We start from the raw sequence: 20,591 nt of genomic DNA, 5'->3' as shown, positions 1-20,591 counted from the left end.
TAAAAAATTCAGAGGTATTGAAATAATGCTCCATTATTTCTCCAAAATTCTGGATCCAAGCGTTAAAAAAGATTTCCTTTATAATTATTTTTTCTTGTGAAGAAAAACATGCCCCCAAGACAATGAATAGAATTACCATAACGTTGGTATTATCTTCCTAAAATTTCTTCTCTTATTTCACATGTAGGTCATAGAGAAGAATGCTGACCCTGAAGTAAATCTGCTCTTCTACCTGAGGAAAGTCCATATCCTTACGTTCTACTGTAATCCACCTGGATTAGGTGGTTAAAAGTGAACGTGCTGAGATTTCTGAAGAAAGTCACTCTGTGTTTGCTCTAGGTGAATAACCTTATGTTCAGTTTCTACAGTCTAGTTGAAGTTCAGAGAATGCATCTAGATTTGTGCTTTATTTGTTGTGTATGTGTGTGTTGTTTTGTTTTGTTTTGTTTCTTTGCTTGAGCAAAACCAAAATAATCATCCAGTGAACCATGATTATTCTAGCTTTGGAAACAACTTTATGACTTTGGAACTCCATGGTCACCCTGATGATGGTTTTATATTCAAGCGAGTGAATGTAGAAATATCCAGCCACTTACTCAGAGGTGCATGTCACTGACAACAGCTTCCCACAAGGGCATTTCGTTGCCCTTTTATAAACGTCTTGCAGAGGATAGCTATGCGCTTCCAGCTCTCCACCTCTGATCTGGACCTTTTTTCCCTCCTCATTCCCCCTGGACCTTAGTACTCAAAAAGAAATGTCCTGGGTTTGGATGCAACTATAAAGGAGTAATCCAGGGGAGTGATTGTTGCAGTGGTTACACAGATCTATGAGATAAAATTGCATAGAACCGACTATACCCACATGATATGAGTGCTTGTGTAAGTGCTGAAATCTGAAGAAGCTCTGGAGTCTGGATGCCAGCATGATACCGATGTCCAATTTCCTGGCTTTGGTGTTGTGCTGTGGCTTTGTGGGGGTCGTCATTGGAGGACCCTGGGGAACAGGCATATAGCGCCATCAGCACTATTGCTGCAACTTCTGTGAGACTATAATTGTTTCAAAATAATAAGTTAAAAATAAGTAAACTTATTGAGCACCTACTAAGAGCCAGGCACCGTGGTAAGCTCTGGGGTGCCACTCTGTACAAGACAATCATGCTCTCTCGCTCCCACGTCTTCACTTCCTTCTGCTCCTGTATTTTTGCCCCCCAACAGGCACATCTAAAAACACTACTTCCTTTCTCCCTGCTCTCACTTTGTCAAGCTTATCCAATATCTTATGTGTACCCGATACTTCATGTTCTCTCCAGACTCCTTCTCTCGCTAACCTTTCAGTCTGGTTTCCTACTCCATTATTTTTGCTACTCTAGCCAGAATTGTCCTCTGGTGTCCCTATTTCACTCACTATTCCAAGAATGGGCTTATTGTTGAAACAAAACAACAACAACAACAACAACAACAACAACAACAACAACAACAACAGGCAAATCCTCCCTCACTGGGCTCATCCTCTCCCATTGACCCCACTACACAGTCTCACTGTTAGCACACTCTGTCTCTTCCCTTTTATTTCACTTCTCAGTTCACTACACATTCTATCATACTTTCTCTAGACATACTAAAATGAAGAAAATTTTCTATGTTAGGAACAAGCTGAAAATTCGTGCACCCCCTGGTAAGCATGGCTAGACGCAGCCCTGAGCAGAATCACTCACAGTCTATTTCCGCATCCCCCCACGGTCCCCCTCTGTGCATTCCTTTCTGGTGCCTAGTGTCATAAATAAGGGCCTGTGAGTAAATAAGACTAACCTAAGACTCCCAGGCCCCAACTTCTGATTACAGAGTCAACAGTTCTGGGCGGAGTCAGGGGCTTCAGTTTTCACTTGTTCCTCAAGTGGGTGAGTCTCACGAACTTTTGTGAATACCACAGATTTTCTGCCAGAGTCAGCATCCCCATATGCCCACACTACCTCCACTTTTCTCAGGATTCCCATGGTCCCTTCCAAAGCCCTCTACCTAAGTTATATCCATAAGTTTTAATTTTTTTTCCTTAAGGCAGGTCTCCAGTGTTATAAAAGCTTCAGGCTCCCACAAAAATCCAGTTTGCTGCCAAGTTGGGTCCTGGCTCAGGTGTCATTTCCAGAATAGGACACAGTCACATGAAGGGCACAGTGGCATCTCTCCCTTCACCATTCCACTCTTGCCCTGCCCAAGGTCACAGCCTTCCACTGAGGGACCCACCCAGCCCAGTGCCCTGCCCAGACCTGCCGAGGCAATCCCCTATCACCTCTCCCTCCCCAGTCACCTCTTCCCTCCCCACAACACCTCCTGGCCTGGTGTTAGGCAGTCTGATCTGCATAACCAGATAATGCACCACAAACAATGAATAGCCCATGGCTGCTTGGGTCAGGGAGAGTGTGTCATTATAGAGCTGCTTAACCTCCGTGAGATCCTGGCTCTAGGTTAAAAACTGGGGAAATGAAATGTCTCAGAGATACCCTGGCCATGTGTCCTTGTTTTCCCGTGCCCTTCACAGTACCCATGACCGGAGCGCTAACACTTCTTGCCATTCTCAAAGCAATTTTTCATTCAGTTAGCAAAATTTACCAAGCACCAGGTGTTCAGAAATAAGCTAGAAGATACAGCCTCTGCCTTTGGTCTAGTGAGGGAGACAGCCAGAGGAGAAACACACGGCAAGTGTGATGAGTGCTGTGTTGTCCCCAGAAGTGTGATGAGTTCCGTGTTGTGGGGACACAGGCAGGGCACTTACACAAGGCTTGGGGAGGGAAGGAAGAGGGGAGGGTTATGTAGGAGTTGCCGGGGCAAATGGAAGGCTTGGGGACGAGGGTATTCTTGTCAGCAATACATTGGGGGGATGGGGCAGCTGCAGAGGCAAGAGAAATACAGCTGTTGAGGAACTGAAAGCAGTTTATTCTGATAGATGTGGGGGTGGGGGGAGGGTAAGCAAGAGATGAAGGAGGGGTGAGATGCTTGAGGCAAAGAATCAAGTTTGACCCCACGTCACATTCTTTGCCTGGCTTGCTGAACACAATAACTCGTTGACAAATGACCAGATCCCAGTGGAAACTTCAGGGTCCACTGCACACACTGGCCACCAGCATTCAGTCTCATGGTAACTTCTGGATGTGCTGTAGGACTGCTATATACCTTGGAGGCACTGAGAAAACTCTTAAAGGACTGAAAATAAACTTCTGATACATTATCATTTGTATTTGACCAAATTAGGATTGCCAGCTTTAGCATATAAAAATACAGTACACCCAGTTAAATTTGAATTTGAATGCATGGGGCATACTTACTTTATCTGAAATTCAGATTTAACTGGGCACCCTATGTTTTACCTGGCAACCCTATCTAATGATGAGCTTTAGAATGATTCCACAGAATATGGAAGGAACTGAGCCAGGCACTTCTGGAGGGGTGAAGGAAGGAGGCATTAAACTAGTTGTTTGGTGACCAGAGGGCAAAACAGCTGGTTGGATCAACTTTTCACTTTTCACTCAAGGCAACATTTAAATGTGCATCACAGAGATGTTTTAGGGTCTGACAAAGTGAAAAGCAAAAATTCGCCTCCATCTTTGAGCCAGACCGCTCCTGGATTCCTTTGCTTGGAAATGTCAGGACACCAAAGGCAGAGAGAAAGTATTTCTTTGCCTCTTTTGTTCTGCTCAGTGGGGCCCTCTCTGAGGTATCACCCACGTGACTACCTGAAGGTAGAAAGCTTGACCTGCCTGAGCAGGCAGAGCTGGCTCAGGCTGGGGACTGAAAAACAAAGGAAGTGGGTGTGCAGCCTCTCTGGACCTCTGCAGGGAATCTCAGCTCTTTCCTCCAGGGGTGTACTGGTCCAGTATTACCTCTTCAAGAGCAGCAGTTTCCAAAATAAAATTAATCTTTACCTCCGCCCAAGCTGAATATAACCTCCACCCATGAAATCCTTTTTAAACCTCACCCAGAAAAGACCTAAGCAAATCCCAGCAAGTTTTTATAGAACCTAAAGCAGGGGATTTACGTGTATCGTTTGTTCTTTCTTTGCGAAAATATTATTAATTTTTTACGGTTCTTATAGGGAAAAGGTACACAGTGGTTGCTGACGTTACTGGGTCAAGAGCCAAGGTTATTCAATTAATGCTCTCTAATCCCGTAAGAAAGTAAAGGCATCATGTTGCTGAACCAGGAAAAGTGGAACTTCCCAGGGCAGGGGGTGGGGGCGGATCTCTAAGTTGGCACGTACATCACCTCCACAACAATAATGCGAGTCAAGGACCCGTTGGATTCAGCAGGCTTTTCCATACTCCTTTGGATATAAGCTCTGATCTAACTGGCACAAGGCTCTGTGGTCGCATGCGTCCCACTCAGTGTGAGTATCTATATGACTCACTGCAGAAATTTTAGTCTTTGATTACACGTGCCAGCCTAGCCCCACCTGAAATGCTAGCTTACTATCTTTCTAAAATCCAGAAAATTTTGCATTCAGAAATGCATCTAGCTGGGGTTTTCAGAGAAGGCAGTGTGGTCTGTAGGGATTTATTCTCACCTCTCATCAGTTAGTTCATTTATATGCAAAAAGTAGAACAACTCCCTAAGCAAGAAACCCTGGTAGGAGACTCAAGAAAACAAGTTGCTTGTTATCAGTATCCATGGAAAGCAAAGCAGCCTGGGCCCCTCTTTTCCTTGACTCCCTTCCTTCCAGTCCGCCTCACAGGCACCAAGTACGGCTGTGGGGGAGGAGGCTGTGGCGCCTGCACCGTCATGGTGTCGAGGTACGACCCCAAGACCAAGAAGATCCAGTATCCTTTGTGTTGACGGGGCCCTGCTCTGGGCACTTCTGGGAAGGATGTGGAGCCCCCACTTTTCCTGTCCATATATATGTCCCCTTCTCTCTCCGAGTGTCCACCGCTTGCAGGCCTGCTCTCTTGCAATTTCCTAAGCTCCAGATCTTTCCCATGGACTTTCTTCCCATCAGAATATATGTGTCCTGCATGCCAGTCTCTCAGGGCCATGCTCTCTATTGCTGTGCAACTACTTCCTTTGCTTCTGAGCAGATTTCAGAGTGGAGGGTCAGGCAAGAGTGCCTTAAACACAAAGAAGTGATGCACTGTCCTGGTAGAAGATCTGGGTCAACATACACTGGAAGAGTTATTCCCCTGTAAGAGCTGAATGAGACCTCAAGTCACACTGCACGACTGAGCCAGCATCACCTTGATCTAAAATGTAAATTTGCTCACAATTGAATGTGGTGGGGAAGGAGTTGTCTAGCATGATTCCCAAGTCTTTGTCTTAGGTCACTGGGTGGTGCTGTTCAGTTAGGAAGAGGAGGAGCAGAGGCGAAAGTGGTGAGTGTAGCTTTGGATACACTGCATTGCAGTAGTGATGGCAGGTGCAGATGGCAGGAGTGACTGGAGGGCCAGGAAGTTGTGGAAGGCTCTTGGAAAAACTTGACTAAGAAGGGAAGAAAGATAATCCAGTAGCTGGAGAAAGACATCGGTTTGGGGATTTCTTTTTTAAGCACAGCAAACACTTACATTAATTGCTAAATGCAAGGGAATTTAGAGAAATGAGACCCTAGAAAGGGAGAGGTTAGGGGGGCAGTTGATAACGGAGCAAGTCCACAGGGAGCCAAGAACACATGGGATCCAGAACGCAGCGAAGGGGCTGGACGTGGAATGCAGGTGAGGCTGACTGCAGCCCCAGGTGAGTAGTTGCTGACTGGGCAGTGAAGGGGCTCGTGCCTCTGTTTCCTGCATGAGGCATAAGGGTGAGACTGAGCAGAGCAGTGAACATGGAGAGTTGAGAGAAGAGGGAGAGGGAGAAAAGATTAAGGTGAAGTAAACTTAGTAAGGAGGGATTAGAGGACACAAGAAATAAAATGTATCTGTTGTGCAATGGACCTAGGGTCCACTCTTGCTCTGTATGCTAAGTGCTCTTCCAAGGTCCCTCACTAGTCAGGTGGGGGGTTTCCAAACGCATTTGACTATTCAAAGGGCTGGTGGAGCAAGAGAAGCACTCTATCTTTTCTTCAGAAGAATAGCATTCATATTCCCATCCTGGGTGAGAGAGTAAAGGAAGAAGTCCCTGGGTGAGGACAATTTCCATACCTGGAAAGAGAATAGGACTTAGCCTGGGTGGGAATAAAGAGACTACATTGGACTAACAAAGTCTGGATCCCATTCCCAACCCGTGAGATGAGAATCGGGTGCTAACCATGTTGGCCGTGTCATTAATACAGACGTGAGTGTGGGAGAGATGGTCAAGACAAGGGCATAAGCCCAAGCTATCCAAGCTTGGCCATACATTGGAATCACCTGAGGAGGTTTAAAAGTGATGGAGTGATCCTATCCCAGAGATTCTGATTTAACTGGGTTAGCATGGAACCAGTTAAACCAGTATTTGTATTTTTAAAAGCTTCGCACAGTTGAAGATTACCGGGGTAAATTACTCCAGGATGGTCTACATAACTCAATATATCATTTTATGATGAGTAGAAGGCTTCCTTTCCTTGGAATGAGGGGGGCGAAAATGGAGACTGAGAGTCTCTTGGAGGTCCTGCACAAAACTCATTGTTCTTTTTTTTTTAATTTCTCTCTACCATTCTATTCCAGCCTTATGTAAGTCCTTCCTTGGACACTTCCAAAAAGTTATAGTTCTATATCTAGTGTTCTCTGTATTCTCAGGGATATACAAACTCATGAGTCTCTCTCCTCTGAAATTACTCCCTGAATTCTGTTACCCACTCCCTGCGATTCCAATGTGTTCTCTTTACAAAATTCCATCACAGCCATTTTCCAGTTACAGCATGCCTGGTTCCTATCTGCTTGCTGTATGGGGCTGCTGTCACCACAGTGGAAGGAGTGGGAAGCATCAGAACCAGGATTCACCCCGTGCAGGTAGGAGGGCAGTGTGGTTTGGACCAGATGTTGGTTTCAGGCACCCCGCGTAGTCTAATGTACTCCAATTAGGTCACCAACTTTGAAATCCTTTGTGCCTTTAAATTCTCATTTTGTGAGATTCAGTGCTTCAGAGCTAGAGATCCTTTCAGAGATTGGTGTATAAACCAAGATTCCTTCATTCATTTTAATATATCTTAACTTCTCAGCCCCATGCTGCCCTAAACTAAAACAAAGACAGTTTAGTCTGTCAAGAGAAGAAAACGAGATAGGAAACTAGAAGTTTATAATCGATACTAGCTGTCTACCATATTTCAGAATTACTGAACTATGAATAAGAGGTTCATTATGTATGAAATACTCCCCAAGCACTCCCCAAATAGCTCATGAGTAACTGAACACCACACTATGAGAAAACACAACTAAAATAACAAAGCATTTACTAAAGTTTAGAGGACTTTTTAAAATATCTTATTTATTTATTATTGTATTATTTAATTATTTTATTTTGTTGAGGGGTAGGTAATTAGGTTTATTTACTTTTAGAGGAGGTACTGGGGAATGAACCCAGGACCCTGTGCATGCCAAGCATGTGCTCAACCACTCGAGCTATACCCTCCCTCACTAGAGAACTTTTACTGCAGTTGCAGTGTTATTTTTATATACTAGAATAAGAGTTTCTTCAGAGGTTTTGTTTTAAAAGCAGGGCATCAAAAGAAAATTATGGATAGCCATAATCTCTTGCAATTCCTTCTCTTGGAAGACTGTGTTTGGAACACGGAAGCAAAGATCTTCCTCTGACAATGTGTTGCATTGATGGGCACTTATTGACTTTTTGACATTAAGATCTTACCCACTCTTGGCTTATCACCTTAACAGTATGGAAGCTACCTAACGCTTCTATCAGATTTATTTATTATTATTTATCAGATTTCTTTCTCTCAAATATTAATAGTACCTGATAGTTCAGTAGTGCCCTGGAGCAGGCTCGTACTGGTCAGGAGAGCCAATTGTTAAGTTTTCAGGGATTTTTGTGAGCCAGTCTTTTAAGCACAGCCATTACTAAAAATTAAACTATACAAGCTTAAAAGTAAGTAAACAATATTAAAAACGATGCTAATAAATAGCAATATTTATCATCTCCCAATTATTTTACTGCATTTCACTATTCCCTGTGCTCTTGAGGCCATTTATGTCTGTTGTAGCTACACTGTGGAGATGCCATAGAAAGGTATCACCCTGCACCTGTCTTCCAGACCCACATTCAGTGATATCACATTGGAAGCTTGATATCAGCTTTGATGGAAGTCTTTATACTACTGAAATTGGTTGAAGCTGCAGATCAGGACTCTCCTCCCAGAGATCCAGTTGTTAATCAGTTACCAGCACATTTGCAGCCAGGTCTATATGACACATCTGAGACAACTTGTCTTCTGGCAATAAATCCAACACAAGCCTCCCAAATTTTCCTCTAGCCTTAGAACAACGTCTGTCCCTGCAGCTGAGCCACAGATGACGTATTTGGCTTTCCTCTTAGAGGTCATGCTGTTTGAGGTTTATTTTAAAACATTTGGGTCATACTCAAGCCAGTGATTTGAGCATCCTGTGAAAGACACGGGGGACAAATACACAGAGGGGGACCCACAGAGTCATGTTTCCATCTGTATCTTCATGGATGGAGTCTTTGTATGGAGTGGACAAAGTACATTGTCATTTGTCATTCTGTTTTTCACTATCTTTTTTAATTGTTTTGTTATTGTATTTAAATACAAAAAGTTGAACTGCATAAATTAAATGTATAAACGACACAATACTACTGTATCACACTTAACAATTTTCAGATCATTTATCTAGATTTTGTCATTTAATCTATCAAAAATTCTATAACATAGATGATGAAGGAGATGAAATTTACTTCCCAGAAACTGTTAAATGATGCGTATATACTCATACTTATTCTCACGACCATCTTGTACAATAGATGCCATTATTATCCTAGTTTTATTTTATTTTATTTATTTCATTATTTTATTTTTTAATGTATTTATTGATGTATACTCAGCTTACAATGATGTGTCAACTTCTGGTGTACAGCACAATACTTCAGTCATATAGGAACATACATATATTTGTTTTCATATTCTTTTTAACCATAAGTTACTACAATATCCTAATTTTGAAGAGGAAGAAAAGTCAAATAAATAACCTAAGGTCACACAATTAATGAGCTACTGTAAGGACGAAAACTCCCATGAGCATGGCCCCAAAGCATTTTTCTTGTTCCTTAAACTACACTTCCTATTTCACAGATAAAGAAACCAGAGTCTAGAGAGTAAAGTAACTTAATTAATACTTGCCAATAGGCTTTTCCTGAGAGGAGGGAAGAAAGCATATGATTTCAAGAAATAGAAATATTGTTCTTCCAGAGTGATATCTTTTGCCCTGCAGCTATCCCTGGAAAGCTAAATACATACGCTTCACTCCTTTCTGGTGTGCAAGGTAGGGAAACAAGAGGTTTAAAGTATAAACAACATACCAATTTTTCCCAGGAAAGACTCGCCAAGTGTCACGGCACGCAGTGCGGCTTCTGCAGCCCAGGGATGGTGATGTCCATCTACACGCTGCTGAGGAACCACCCGGAGCCGACCCCCGCGCAGATAACCGAAGCCCTTGGAGGTGAGGCTTCTGGGCCTTCATCAGGGACTGAGGGTGGAAAGTGCCCAAGCAATGAGGGAGGAGGCCCCGGCCCACGGAGAGAAGCTGTGGCACAGCTCTGGGGTTCCAGACACCTGGGCAACGTGTAGGCCTCCTTAGCACCTGCCTGGACCCAAGTCCTTTCCAGGAAGTGCTACCTGCATTTTGTCAGCATTGATGCCAAGAATTGGGGTAGTAGTGGTTTCATTACAAGCCTTCTCCCTTAATGGACCCAGCTGTCACTCTGCGAAGGCATTCAAATAGGCTGTCTCTTAACACTTTTAATACAATATTTTCCAAATGTGGAAATTTGGGTAATCTAGAAGAATGAGATTCTGTTGTTTGTTTTTAAATTAATCTGTTAGAATCATTCATAAACTATTTACTAAAAATTAATTTTACATAGAGTATGGATTTCAGATACTTTACATTTTTATGTTCTGGTTGAGTTCATTATGAGATCAAGGAGCTCTTAGACTGCAATTAGTTGTCACAAATAAGCTTGGTGAGCAGTTCAATCCCCTATGACAAAATAGCTATCAAATTTAAATGAACAAACACAATTTACTACAAAAAAAAAAGAGCATGTTAACAAATGTAGTTTTCTGTGACAAACATACCTAGTTCAAGGTAATTGGTTACTAGTTCTTAGAAGAAAGCTGTGAAAGCAAACCTCTAAACATTAAAAGAAATTCTTTGTTCTTTTCAATAAACAGACCCACACAGAAATTCAGTTTTATGATGAAGAGATACAGACTAAAACAAAGTAAAAATTCAACTTAAATTTTACGGTAACTGGAATATAAGTATACTCTAATATTTTCCCTTATCTCTCAGCAACATCTATACGCAACATTTTCTAGTTTCTCATTAAGTACTACTCAAACTTTGGCCTATGATTTCAATTATAGTTTTAATTAAACCTGAATGGATTTGAACAATAGATAATTTTTGTTTAATAAAGTAATCCACATTAATGAGATATTTAGAGCTTTGAAAAGCAAAGATGTTGTGATTTGCCTTACTTTTTGTTTCTTTGAATATGCACAGTCTTATAGAGATGGATTATTTCCTTCTAGATTCTGTGCCTGTAATTCACACAACCACCACCAGGAGATGGCATTGTAAAGTTTGGCTAAAATAGATAGATAACCTTATTCTAGGTGTGGATAATTTGGAAAGTATATTTTGGTTCACAATGATCTCTCTCTAGGATTATCAGTGCTAGCCACACATATAACCTTTATGCTCATGTTTTAAGAAAACAATAATATAAAATAAAATTGCAAAGGAATGAAATTAGGTATGACACATGCCTTCTAAAATGATCAACTGATATAAATCATCACTTCATTTAATCTTGTTTTTCCCTTTCAGACTAAGGATAGAAAATTTTTTTATTTTCCATGTTTTTTTCTCTTAGAATCAGAAGAATTTCTACAGTGGGTGCTATTAGTTTCCCTTGGTGGGCGGTTACTAGGGCTTCTAGACTTAGCACTTGTTATGTGGCCAAGAACAAAACCGAAAAACTCTGACATTCACTCCCTCTAGTCTTTAATGTTTTCTTATAGTTAATCAAAGAGAAGGTGTCCATTGCCTCTTAAATACTTCGGTTTCACGGCATGTAGTTATGTTCTAGATATTTTAGCTCCTTTTCTCTACTCCAAAGAGAGATTTTTAATTCACACACTTCTATATTCTTTCTTCTTAGCAAATGAAAAGATAAAATATGGAGTCTTAATGCATTCTTGTGTGTGTAGGTTCTTCCTAAACAATTTTTATTCTAATAAAAAAAAAGCAGTATATCTATTAACCAATTTTTCCACATGACTCCCTGGCACTAAGTTTCCATACAACATTTTACTTTAAGCTGTTTAAACCTGCTCAGTTCCACACATATACATTGCTTCTGAAATTGTTAAACTATATTTGAACATAATCATTTTAGATTTATTTTAAGCATAAAATAATGCATTCCTATTATGAAAAATGAAAAAAATTAAAAGTCAAGGAAAAACTCATTCATATTTCTGCCACCAGCAGACAATCACAGTCAGATACTTCTATTTTCTTTTAGTCTTTTCTGTGCAGTTTTTGTTTTCTTATTTTAAATACTTGTGACTACTGTAAATACAATTTTATATTATACATACAATTTTAACTGTATAAGAATTTTCCCATGTTATTAAAGCTTTTCATAAATATCGTGTATACTGGCTTCAAAATTTGAATATACTTTTTAAAAAGACAGTGGTTTCTTCACCTTTTCCACCATATTTTGAAATGTTGACAAATTAAAACAATACCAGGTACTCACTGAATACCTACTATGCTGTACTGGGAGGAGTCAAGAACATCTAAGACAATCCTTGCCTTCTCCATGAGCTTAAGGTCCAATGAGGGAGATACGGCACGTATGTAAATGACCCTACTCCAACACAGTCAGTGATGGGCCTGCAGAAGGATCCAGACAAAGAGTGGTACAGCTCTGGCTGGGGGTCAGAGCAGACCTTATGGAGAAGAGGGTCTGGGCCCCTGACAAATGGACACAATTCTGACATTTGAGGTGAGAGAGGCTACATGAGAAAAGCTTAACGAAAGACCACGTAGGAGATGTTATGGGGAGTGGCAAGTTACAGGGGTTAGGGCAGGGGCTGGAAATAAGGCAGGAAGAGTTGACTGGGAAACACTTCAGAGATCTTTGTGATATTTCAGGAAGAAAATGTAATCACAAGATCTATTTTTGTAGTATATCTCTGTTCCAAAGAACCACTGTGCTAGTTTGGGAAACAAAAAAGAATCTAATTACTATTATAGCTAGTCCACTGAAAGCAAGAAGCACAAATATGCAGTATATTTCTGTATCATTCCTTAAAAATTGACCTCTTCTTATTCAGGTAATTTGTGCCGCTGTACTGGATACCGACCAATTGTAGAAAGTGGAAAAACTTTCTGTGTGGTAAGTTATAATAAAAAATATTTTTCAATTGATTTAACATGTTGATAAACTTTTGCATAAAATCACCTATTGCATTCAATTCTCTCTAAAACAACCCCATGTTGACCTTTCTAACCACTGAAAGTTGTTAAATGCTGCTGTTGATATTTTTTTAAAATAAACCTTTAGCATCTATCTTGTTTATAGCCCTAAATTAGGCACCACCTTAAGAAATAAAGTATATGGTCCATGACTTCAAGAAATGCAAAGTCTGTTGAAGAAAATGAAATATAGACTAAGAAATAACAAATGTGTAATTGAAAAGTAAAATATTAAAAGCTCAATATATCCTCTCTACCATGTAAATAAGTTTTAGAGGAACAGGTATTAAAGAGAATTAGTGAGTGGGAAAGGAAAACACAGAGGAGACTTTTTGGAGAAGAGGGGTTTTGAGCTAGATCTTAAAGGAAGTGATAGAAATAGATGAGTGAAGAGAGGCCAATTGAAAATTCCAAGTAAGAAAATGTATGGAAGTAGGAAAAAGAAAGATGTCCAAGGTTCAACTAAGAAATTGATGTAGCTGAAGCATTAGGGAGTAAAAAGATATTATTTAGGGCTAAAGAATTTAGATTTACAGTTGATAACTAATAGATAGTCACTGTCTGTTCTTAAACTAGGGGTCACATGAGAACAGTAGTTCAAAAGGAAAATTCTTGGCATCTGCCTATAAGAAAGATAAGCCTGGAAAGACATGGTGGAGATGAGGGCTTGGACTTGTGCAGTATCCCATGTGTGAGGGAATAAGGACCTAGACCAGTGTGGCAGATGTAGGCCCAGAAATACAACTTTCAGGAAGGAGATTGCCTCTAGCCAATAAAGAATGCAGTGAGAAAGAAATCCAAATCACCTTCAAAGCTGAGAGATCAAGGAATCACAAAGGAGGAAGGAAGCTGGAAAAGAATGATTTAATGTATGGTTGGGGGGTAGTCTTGAGACAGATTAAGTTTCCAGTAAGTTAAATATCAGTAGGAGACATACTCATAACAAGATTTCAGTTAGGGGGTTTTTCATCATCCAGTTTTTATGGTAAAAATTAATTTTATCAAATTTTGGTTGACCAAAAACAATTCAAAATGTACAAGTTAATTCCAAATACTAAATAGTCTTTGTGAAAAAATCAGCTTTTAGGTCAGGAATGAAGAATTTCAAAAGGCTTTAAAACTACAGGCTAGTTTGTTTTAAATCCTGGGTAAAATAATATTTATGTTGCACCGTATGCATGACCAATGTTCCACCATTTTGACCCACAAAAACAGCAATTTCATATGACTCAACCTATTACTATTTTCCTGAAGACAAAATCTAAACAGATATTTTTGTCTCATTCACTTTGGGTCCCCACATTCAGCCACGTGTATTTAGTCCCTTTACAGTACATAGCGTTGTCACAAAATCCAAGTCCCTTCTTAACTCTGTGGACAGTTACCTTACAAGTGAAATATCAGCCCCCACCCTACAGCACTTTCTGTGTGCCAGACACTGTGTGTACCTGTCACAGTTAAATCTGACAAACCTGGTTGCGATGGGTTTTATTTTGCTAATGTAACAAACTCAACCCAGCTAATGTGTGTTAAAGCAGGAACTAGAACCCAGGTCTCCTTGACTCCATGTATAAAGTCAAACCATAGGTCTCCAACCCGCTACAGACCCTTAGATTGTGTCTGCACATGAAAGGACAAATAAGAATGGAATTAGTCTGAGAGTTGCAGGAACTGACCAATGAATTCAGGCCAAAAACACTACTTTGGTTCTGCAAAAAATGTCCTGAAAATTAAGGTAAAATATTTTAGGACTTGAATCATTCAAATGCTCCAATAACATCCAAATAAACTCAGGTTTTCAGTCTACTTATATTTGTATACAGGAAGTCTGAAAGGCAGTTTGTCTTGCCAGGACTTCATTAAAGACATGCATGTATCTTCCTTATGATGAAGAAACATCTTTTTGGCTTTTTAATTACCACCTTATAACTACACTCCATTTACCTCACTTCTAGTAGGAAGCCTTAGCTGGCTGACCCACCCTCCTCCAACCTCCTTCTTCTTCCTCTGAGACTTAAGTGACACCACTTACAAGACCTTATCGGGAGCATGGTTGCACACTTCCTGCATTTTCTCCAATTGGTCAGTGATGGAAGAGCGTGTTCTCTGTCCCACTTCATTACAGAGTCCCTGAGGGCACAGATGCACTCTATTACTTCTTCCATAGCTCCTCTGGGGCCTGGGCACTGCCGGGCCCTCGGGTTGGTGTTTAAAGAATTGATCAAAGAATTTGTTATAAACTGCATTACTTCCTAAGGAATCAACTGTTTGTCAAATGAAAGGATCAGGAAAATGTTGCATGGATCAAGATGAGAAGTTTTTTGTGGACAGACAGGAAAAAGTAAGTATCTGATATTCTACTTCGGTTGGGATTGACTGAAAAATACCCACATAAATCCAAATTTATTCAAGGTTTCTATTCAGTGAGTGAAGTATAGAGTAAGTAAATTCAGGGCATAGACAGCTTTAAGAAGCTCCAAAAATTAGCAAGCCCGAGGCCAGTCAGCACAGAAGGCTGTTTTTCTTCCAAAGCATTACAACTCTCTGTGCCTTAGTCTGGGTTTACCCCGCTCCCATCACCCACAAGCACTGCAAGGCAAAAAAGCAGTCGCTCCGCTTCATGCTCATGGCAAGTAATTATCTGCAAACAATACCCAAGACCCAGCACAGATGCTTAAAATCCAATTCCTGACAAAAGAGGAAGCCCAGAGCCCAGCAAATCTGGCAGAGGGACCATCAGCCTCCTCTGAGGGTGGGAAGAATTCTTCCAGGGATGCCCTGAGGCTCTGACACCGCCATTCTGCATGCAGAATGTCATAGGTGCTCTGACTCTGAAGTCTCACACTTAGAGATTCCTGTACATCTCTCTGTATCTCTGAAGTTCCATTTGTACTTTGTTTCGTTTTGTTGAGATGTGTACCAAGCTGTACAATGAAGATGAATTCCAGCCCTTGGATCCATCCCAGGAACCTATATTCCCTTCTGAACTCATAGTAAGACATTTCACTTTTGTTGTCTTATCGCATGCTGCAGTATAAGTCTTTTGTATTACACTATGGGACTACTGAGTGTTAGATACTGAAAGTTGGAAGCACATCCAACACGATAACCCATTTTTAGAAACATGTTCAGCTCCGCTGTAATATGAAACAGACAGCTTAGGAGAGTGGCGCTGCCGGGACCTCAGAGGTGCTTTGGTTTACCCCCTGCACTAAAAACCCCGAGCTCACAGAGTATGTGTGACTTAATCAAGGTCACACAGCTACACTTGGGATATGTTACAGGCATTTTGTAAAACTGGTAAGGTAAAATCAGACGATACTTATTATAATGGAATTTTATCATTCCTACTATTAACCTCTGTGATCTCAACTCTGAGAAGAAAGAGAGACTAATATAAATAGTGTGGCATGCCCATCATTCTGTTCCATGACTGGGCCCTGGAGAGAGAGCATGGGATGAGGGCTATGATTTTACCGGCTTCTCAGAAGGTCTCAGTCCCCACAAACCCCGAAGCATGAGAAACTGGACACATCTAGTATTTAAAGATTACATAGAGATATAGAAATGTAGATAGATATAAATATGTAGAGATACACATATTTATATGATTATTTGCAAAGTTGTAAAAATGTCTGTTTACACTCTACCTGGTGAACGATTTAAGGGTGGTTTTTTTTTTTTTGAGGATAATTTTCCTATAAGCAATTTCTGTCCCACCAAAGCAGCTAATCCCCAAAGGTGAGGCCCCTCTGAGTCGCTGTTAGGGCGGACGTAGATCAAGAAGCCCATGCCTTTAATCCCAGGCTGACACCTTCACTGTACCATGCTGCCTCCTCTTAGCACAACCACTTTCCAAATAGAGAGTTTGCTCTACTCTATATGCAACTGTTGATGGATAGACACCTTTATGATGCTTATTCAGTGGTGCCCACATGGTTCTTACCAATCTAGGAGTTTTAAACAAGGCCACCCTTTCCTGATCCCTCAAAGTTAGTTCACCTTAGAAAGCTAAAATGACTATCAGGCCACTTGGCCACCCAGAGCAGTGGACATATTCATGGCATGTAGTTCAACAGCCTTACGTGATATCCTGTTGGCTTTGCTTCCCTGTAGAGAATGGCAGAAGATCCAAACAAAAGAAGGCTAATGTTCCAAGGGGAGAGGACCACCTGGATCACCCCTGTAACCTTGAACGACCTTGTGGAGCTGAAAACCAGTTTCCCCAAAGCCCCCATTGTCATGGGAAACACTGAAGTGGGTAGGTGCTTTTTAAGCATGTTCTTTAGATTAGGTAGCCCAAACATCCTTGTTTCTTTTTAAACTTTTCATAAATGCAGTTCACTTTCATTAGTGGATACCTCTGATCCTTCAGAATGTTTTGTTGTATTCTTTTGCAAATGATTCATTTGTCTCATAATTTTCACTTCTGGATTATCAGCAAGCAACATATATTAGCACTCATTGTCTTTCTTTTATAATTGCTTTAAATGCTTTTCTTCTTAAGGACCCAGAATTAAATTCAGAGATGAATTCCATCCAGTTTTTATATCTCCACTTGGGCTTCCAGAACTCTATTTTGTGGACAGCACAGATGATGGTATGCACCTTTTTAAAAAAAAAAAAAAAATAAGATGTAACCATTAGCTGTTGGTGGGCTATTAATAATCAATTATATGCACTGGGCTAATCTGAGAACTTCATAGAATATCTGACTTCACTTACTTATTCAAAAATATTTATTGAGCACCTATTCTGTATCCTCTATGAACTTTTCCAAGCTGACCCACTCAGCTGTGTCTCTGTGTACTACAATGTCATAGGAGCCATAATGATGGGAAGATGCCACATAGCTCAGCCCAGTATGGAGAGATTACTGAATAAAAAGACTAAAGACATTGGCTGGCCAGTTTGAAAGCTTCTTGCCTGATACCACTTCCTGATTCACAAATTTGCTAGAGGCTCATCCTTCACACATACACACTCACCAAAAAGAAAAATGATTTGGACCACAAGATGTGAAATTTAACCATGAATAGCTTTATTCATTTTTACACTCTTCACAATTTACCAAGTGCTTTTACATCTCTTGTTTCTTTTGATTCTCACAACATCCCTGGGAGGTGGACATAGCAGATAGCCTTGGAACCTCCATTCTCCTAAAGAAGATACAGAATCAAAGGGCTTAAGTAACTTCCCAACTTCACGCAGCTAACACATGGTCAAGTCAGGACTAGATCCTAAGCCTTCTTACTCCTGGTCAAATGTTTCTTCCTCAAAAAGCACCAAATAAGGCTGTCTGAGAAACATATCCCACTGTCCACTAACCAAACTCAACATGTAAATGGATAACAGCTTATAGAAGCTAAAAATCCCACATATGAGTGAATCTCCAAGAAGTAAATAGAAATCAAATGGAAAGTTGTCTGCTTTCCCCTCCGACCTGTCAATCTTAGTCTGCTCATTCTTTTTTTTTTTTTAACCTGTTGGAAAGTCCATACCAATGTACTCACAGGGTGAGATGGAGCAAAAGGAGTCCAGGTAGAGGGCTGACAGGTGTAGAAGTACTTGGTGGCGGGGGTGGAGGTGGAGGGACTAGGGGTGTAGAGCCTGTAGACCTGTATCAGTGTGTCTCCACCTTTTCATTATGGCCTCTCTAAGGAGCAAAAGACATTTTTTCTCTAGCCATCCCTCTTTGAAATTTTAACACCACAGATAGACCATATATATCTGTATATATCAGGGCTTTATACATAAAAAGAGTAAGACTTTTCCACCCCCTTGGAGGCAGTATCACCCCCACTGAGGATGCATGAACTAGATGACATCACTACTCAAAGCACTCCCCGTAAGCACACCTACAAATACAAGTGACCCAAGGTGCAGACAGGTGTCTGTTCTGGTTATTCTCACAAGGGAACACTAGGAAGAGATGGCTGTGTGACACGGGCAAAAGGGCAGTGCAGATTTGCAGGTCAGTTCCTACTGAGGCTAAATGATCCTTTTGAAAGTCTTACAGGATCTTGGCTGAAATTTTCATATTTGATCAATTTATTCAGGAAAGCACAAAACTGGAAATAAACAAAGTAATGAATTCTAGATCTCTGTGGTTGATATATCCTAAAATGTAAGGCATATGTGACTGTATACATGACTGAGAAAAAATCTTTGGTATTTAATATTTGAGAATAAAGCCAATTGCCAGAAATATCTTTACTTGTGGTTTCTGTCTTTCTAAGTTACTGTGAAAAGAAAATATATATTTGAAAGATTATTTCCATGCAGCCCATATATCTTTTTACCATTAACAACTTGTTAATAACAACTACTTGTTTCACCTTAAGTTTCCATTCACTACCCTACTTTCAGGGGTGACAATAGGTGCGGGATACAGCCTGGCCCAGTTGAATGATGCCTTACATTTCATTGTTTCTGAGCAACCAAAGGAGAAGACAAAGACCTACCGTGCTCTCTTGAAGCACCTGAGGACACTGGCTGGAGCCCAGATTAGGAATATGGCGGTATGTTCTCTAGTGTTACTTGAAATAAACCACAGCTGTACACAGGCATGCAGTTCTGTTCAGACTAGAAAACATTACCCTGAAGAGGAATCTCAAGTTAATGTCAAACAAGCCTCTACAATATGCGTGTCAGTACATACGTATGTGCCCAAAGTGAGAGGTATCACATTGTGTGTATGTGTGTGTCCAAAGTGAGAAGTGGCATATTGTCTCACAAGATTAAGGTATTGGAGTCTGAGTATGCCAGCCTGTCATCTATGAGTGGAATGATCCTGGAGAAGCCACGACCTCTGTAAGCCACTGTTTCTTCATTTCTAAATTAAGGTTCCACCACATGGACTGTCCCTAAGATCATGTCCAGCTGTAGTAGTCCATGAAATATGTCTTATCCAAGGCATAATAAACAAGAGCCTACTTTTCCAAAATACTCTTTTCTGGCTAGTTCTCCTTTTAGACCTTTGCACTGAGGTCAGTTTCCAAACATATGTATCTTGGATGTCCCCCTGTTTTCTAGCTTTTTGAGGTTTCTTTATTATTTAAGATTTAAGAATAGTAGGTTGGAAACTATGGTTACCAAAGGGGAAAAGGCAAGAAAGGATAAATTAGGAGTTGTGGAGTAACAGAACACATTACTATATATAAAATAGATAAACAACAAGGACCTACTGCATAGCACAGGGAACTATATTCAATTTCTTGTAAAATAACATATAATGGTAAAGAATCTGAAAAGAAAACAATATATATGTATGTATATGTATAACTGAATCACTTCACTGTACACCTGAAACTAACATTGTAAATCAACTATGCTTCAGTAAGAAAAAATTTTTAAAAGAAGAATAATAAGTAGGAACTCCTACCTGTTCCCCACATGACGGGCGGTTCGGCAGGATTTGGTGGGGGCAGTTCTCCCAATTATCTCTGGCCCTGTTTCTGTCGATTCTCAGAATCCACTGTATGTTTTCACCTTCTGCATCTTCCGTCCCTTTTTCGGCACCACATTGTTCCTCTTGGCATCACCTTGCCCCCTTAACTCCCCTCAAAGGTCCTCCTTCAAGGCTACGTCGTCAAAGCAGCTTTATTGACGGTTTGGGGTGGTGAGAACTCTGTTGCACAGCCGCACAGCACGCATTTTGCGTGTGAGTGCCCCGTATCCCAGCTCTTAGCGTCTGCTCAGGCTCCAGTCTTCACTCTCCCTCATGTTGTTGGCCACTCATGCTAGGGTCAGTTCTCAAAGAAATTTTCCTTCTCACTGCATATGGAAAAACAGTATTTTATCAAGCAGTAAGTTTGAACTGGGGTTAGGGGGTGGGGATCTTGCACAGTGGTTTGTCTGACTATATTTAACTGCCTCGGAAGTCTACCAGGTCTTTCTATGAAACAAAGAAGAGAATTTTTAAGACTTACACAAGATCCCTATATGCTTAAT

The 20,591-nt window shown here is 40.7% G+C and overlaps 1 protein-coding gene across 1 annotated transcript in view; it reads left to right on the top strand.

The window, feature by feature from the left end:
- Positions 1 to 20,591, top strand: part of LOC102511253 (aldehyde oxidase 4) — a 59,294-nt gene that overhangs the window by 1,576 nt on the left and 37,127 nt on the right. Inside the window, 10 exon segments of the mRNA XM_032480093.1 lie at positions 188 to 245; positions 4,712 to 4,808; positions 6,797 to 6,905; positions 9,455 to 9,581; positions 12,497 to 12,558; positions 14,896 to 14,979; positions 15,551 to 15,631; positions 16,755 to 16,899; positions 17,146 to 17,238; positions 19,008 to 19,159. Of these exon segments, the coding sequence (XP_032335984.1) occupies positions 188 to 245; positions 4,712 to 4,808; positions 6,797 to 6,905; positions 9,455 to 9,581; positions 12,497 to 12,558; positions 14,896 to 14,979; positions 15,551 to 15,631; positions 16,755 to 16,899; positions 17,146 to 17,238; positions 19,008 to 19,159 (1,008 nt within the window).

This window comes from Camelus ferus, chromosome 5, assembly GCF_009834535.1.
Source record: "Camelus ferus isolate YT-003-E chromosome 5, BCGSAC_Cfer_1.0, whole genome shotgun sequence".
NCBI classification, from domain to species: domain Eukaryota; kingdom Metazoa; phylum Chordata; class Mammalia; order Artiodactyla; family Camelidae; genus Camelus; species Camelus ferus.
Note: the sequence above shows the minus strand (reverse complement) of the source record. Positions and strands in the feature narration are given on the sequence as shown.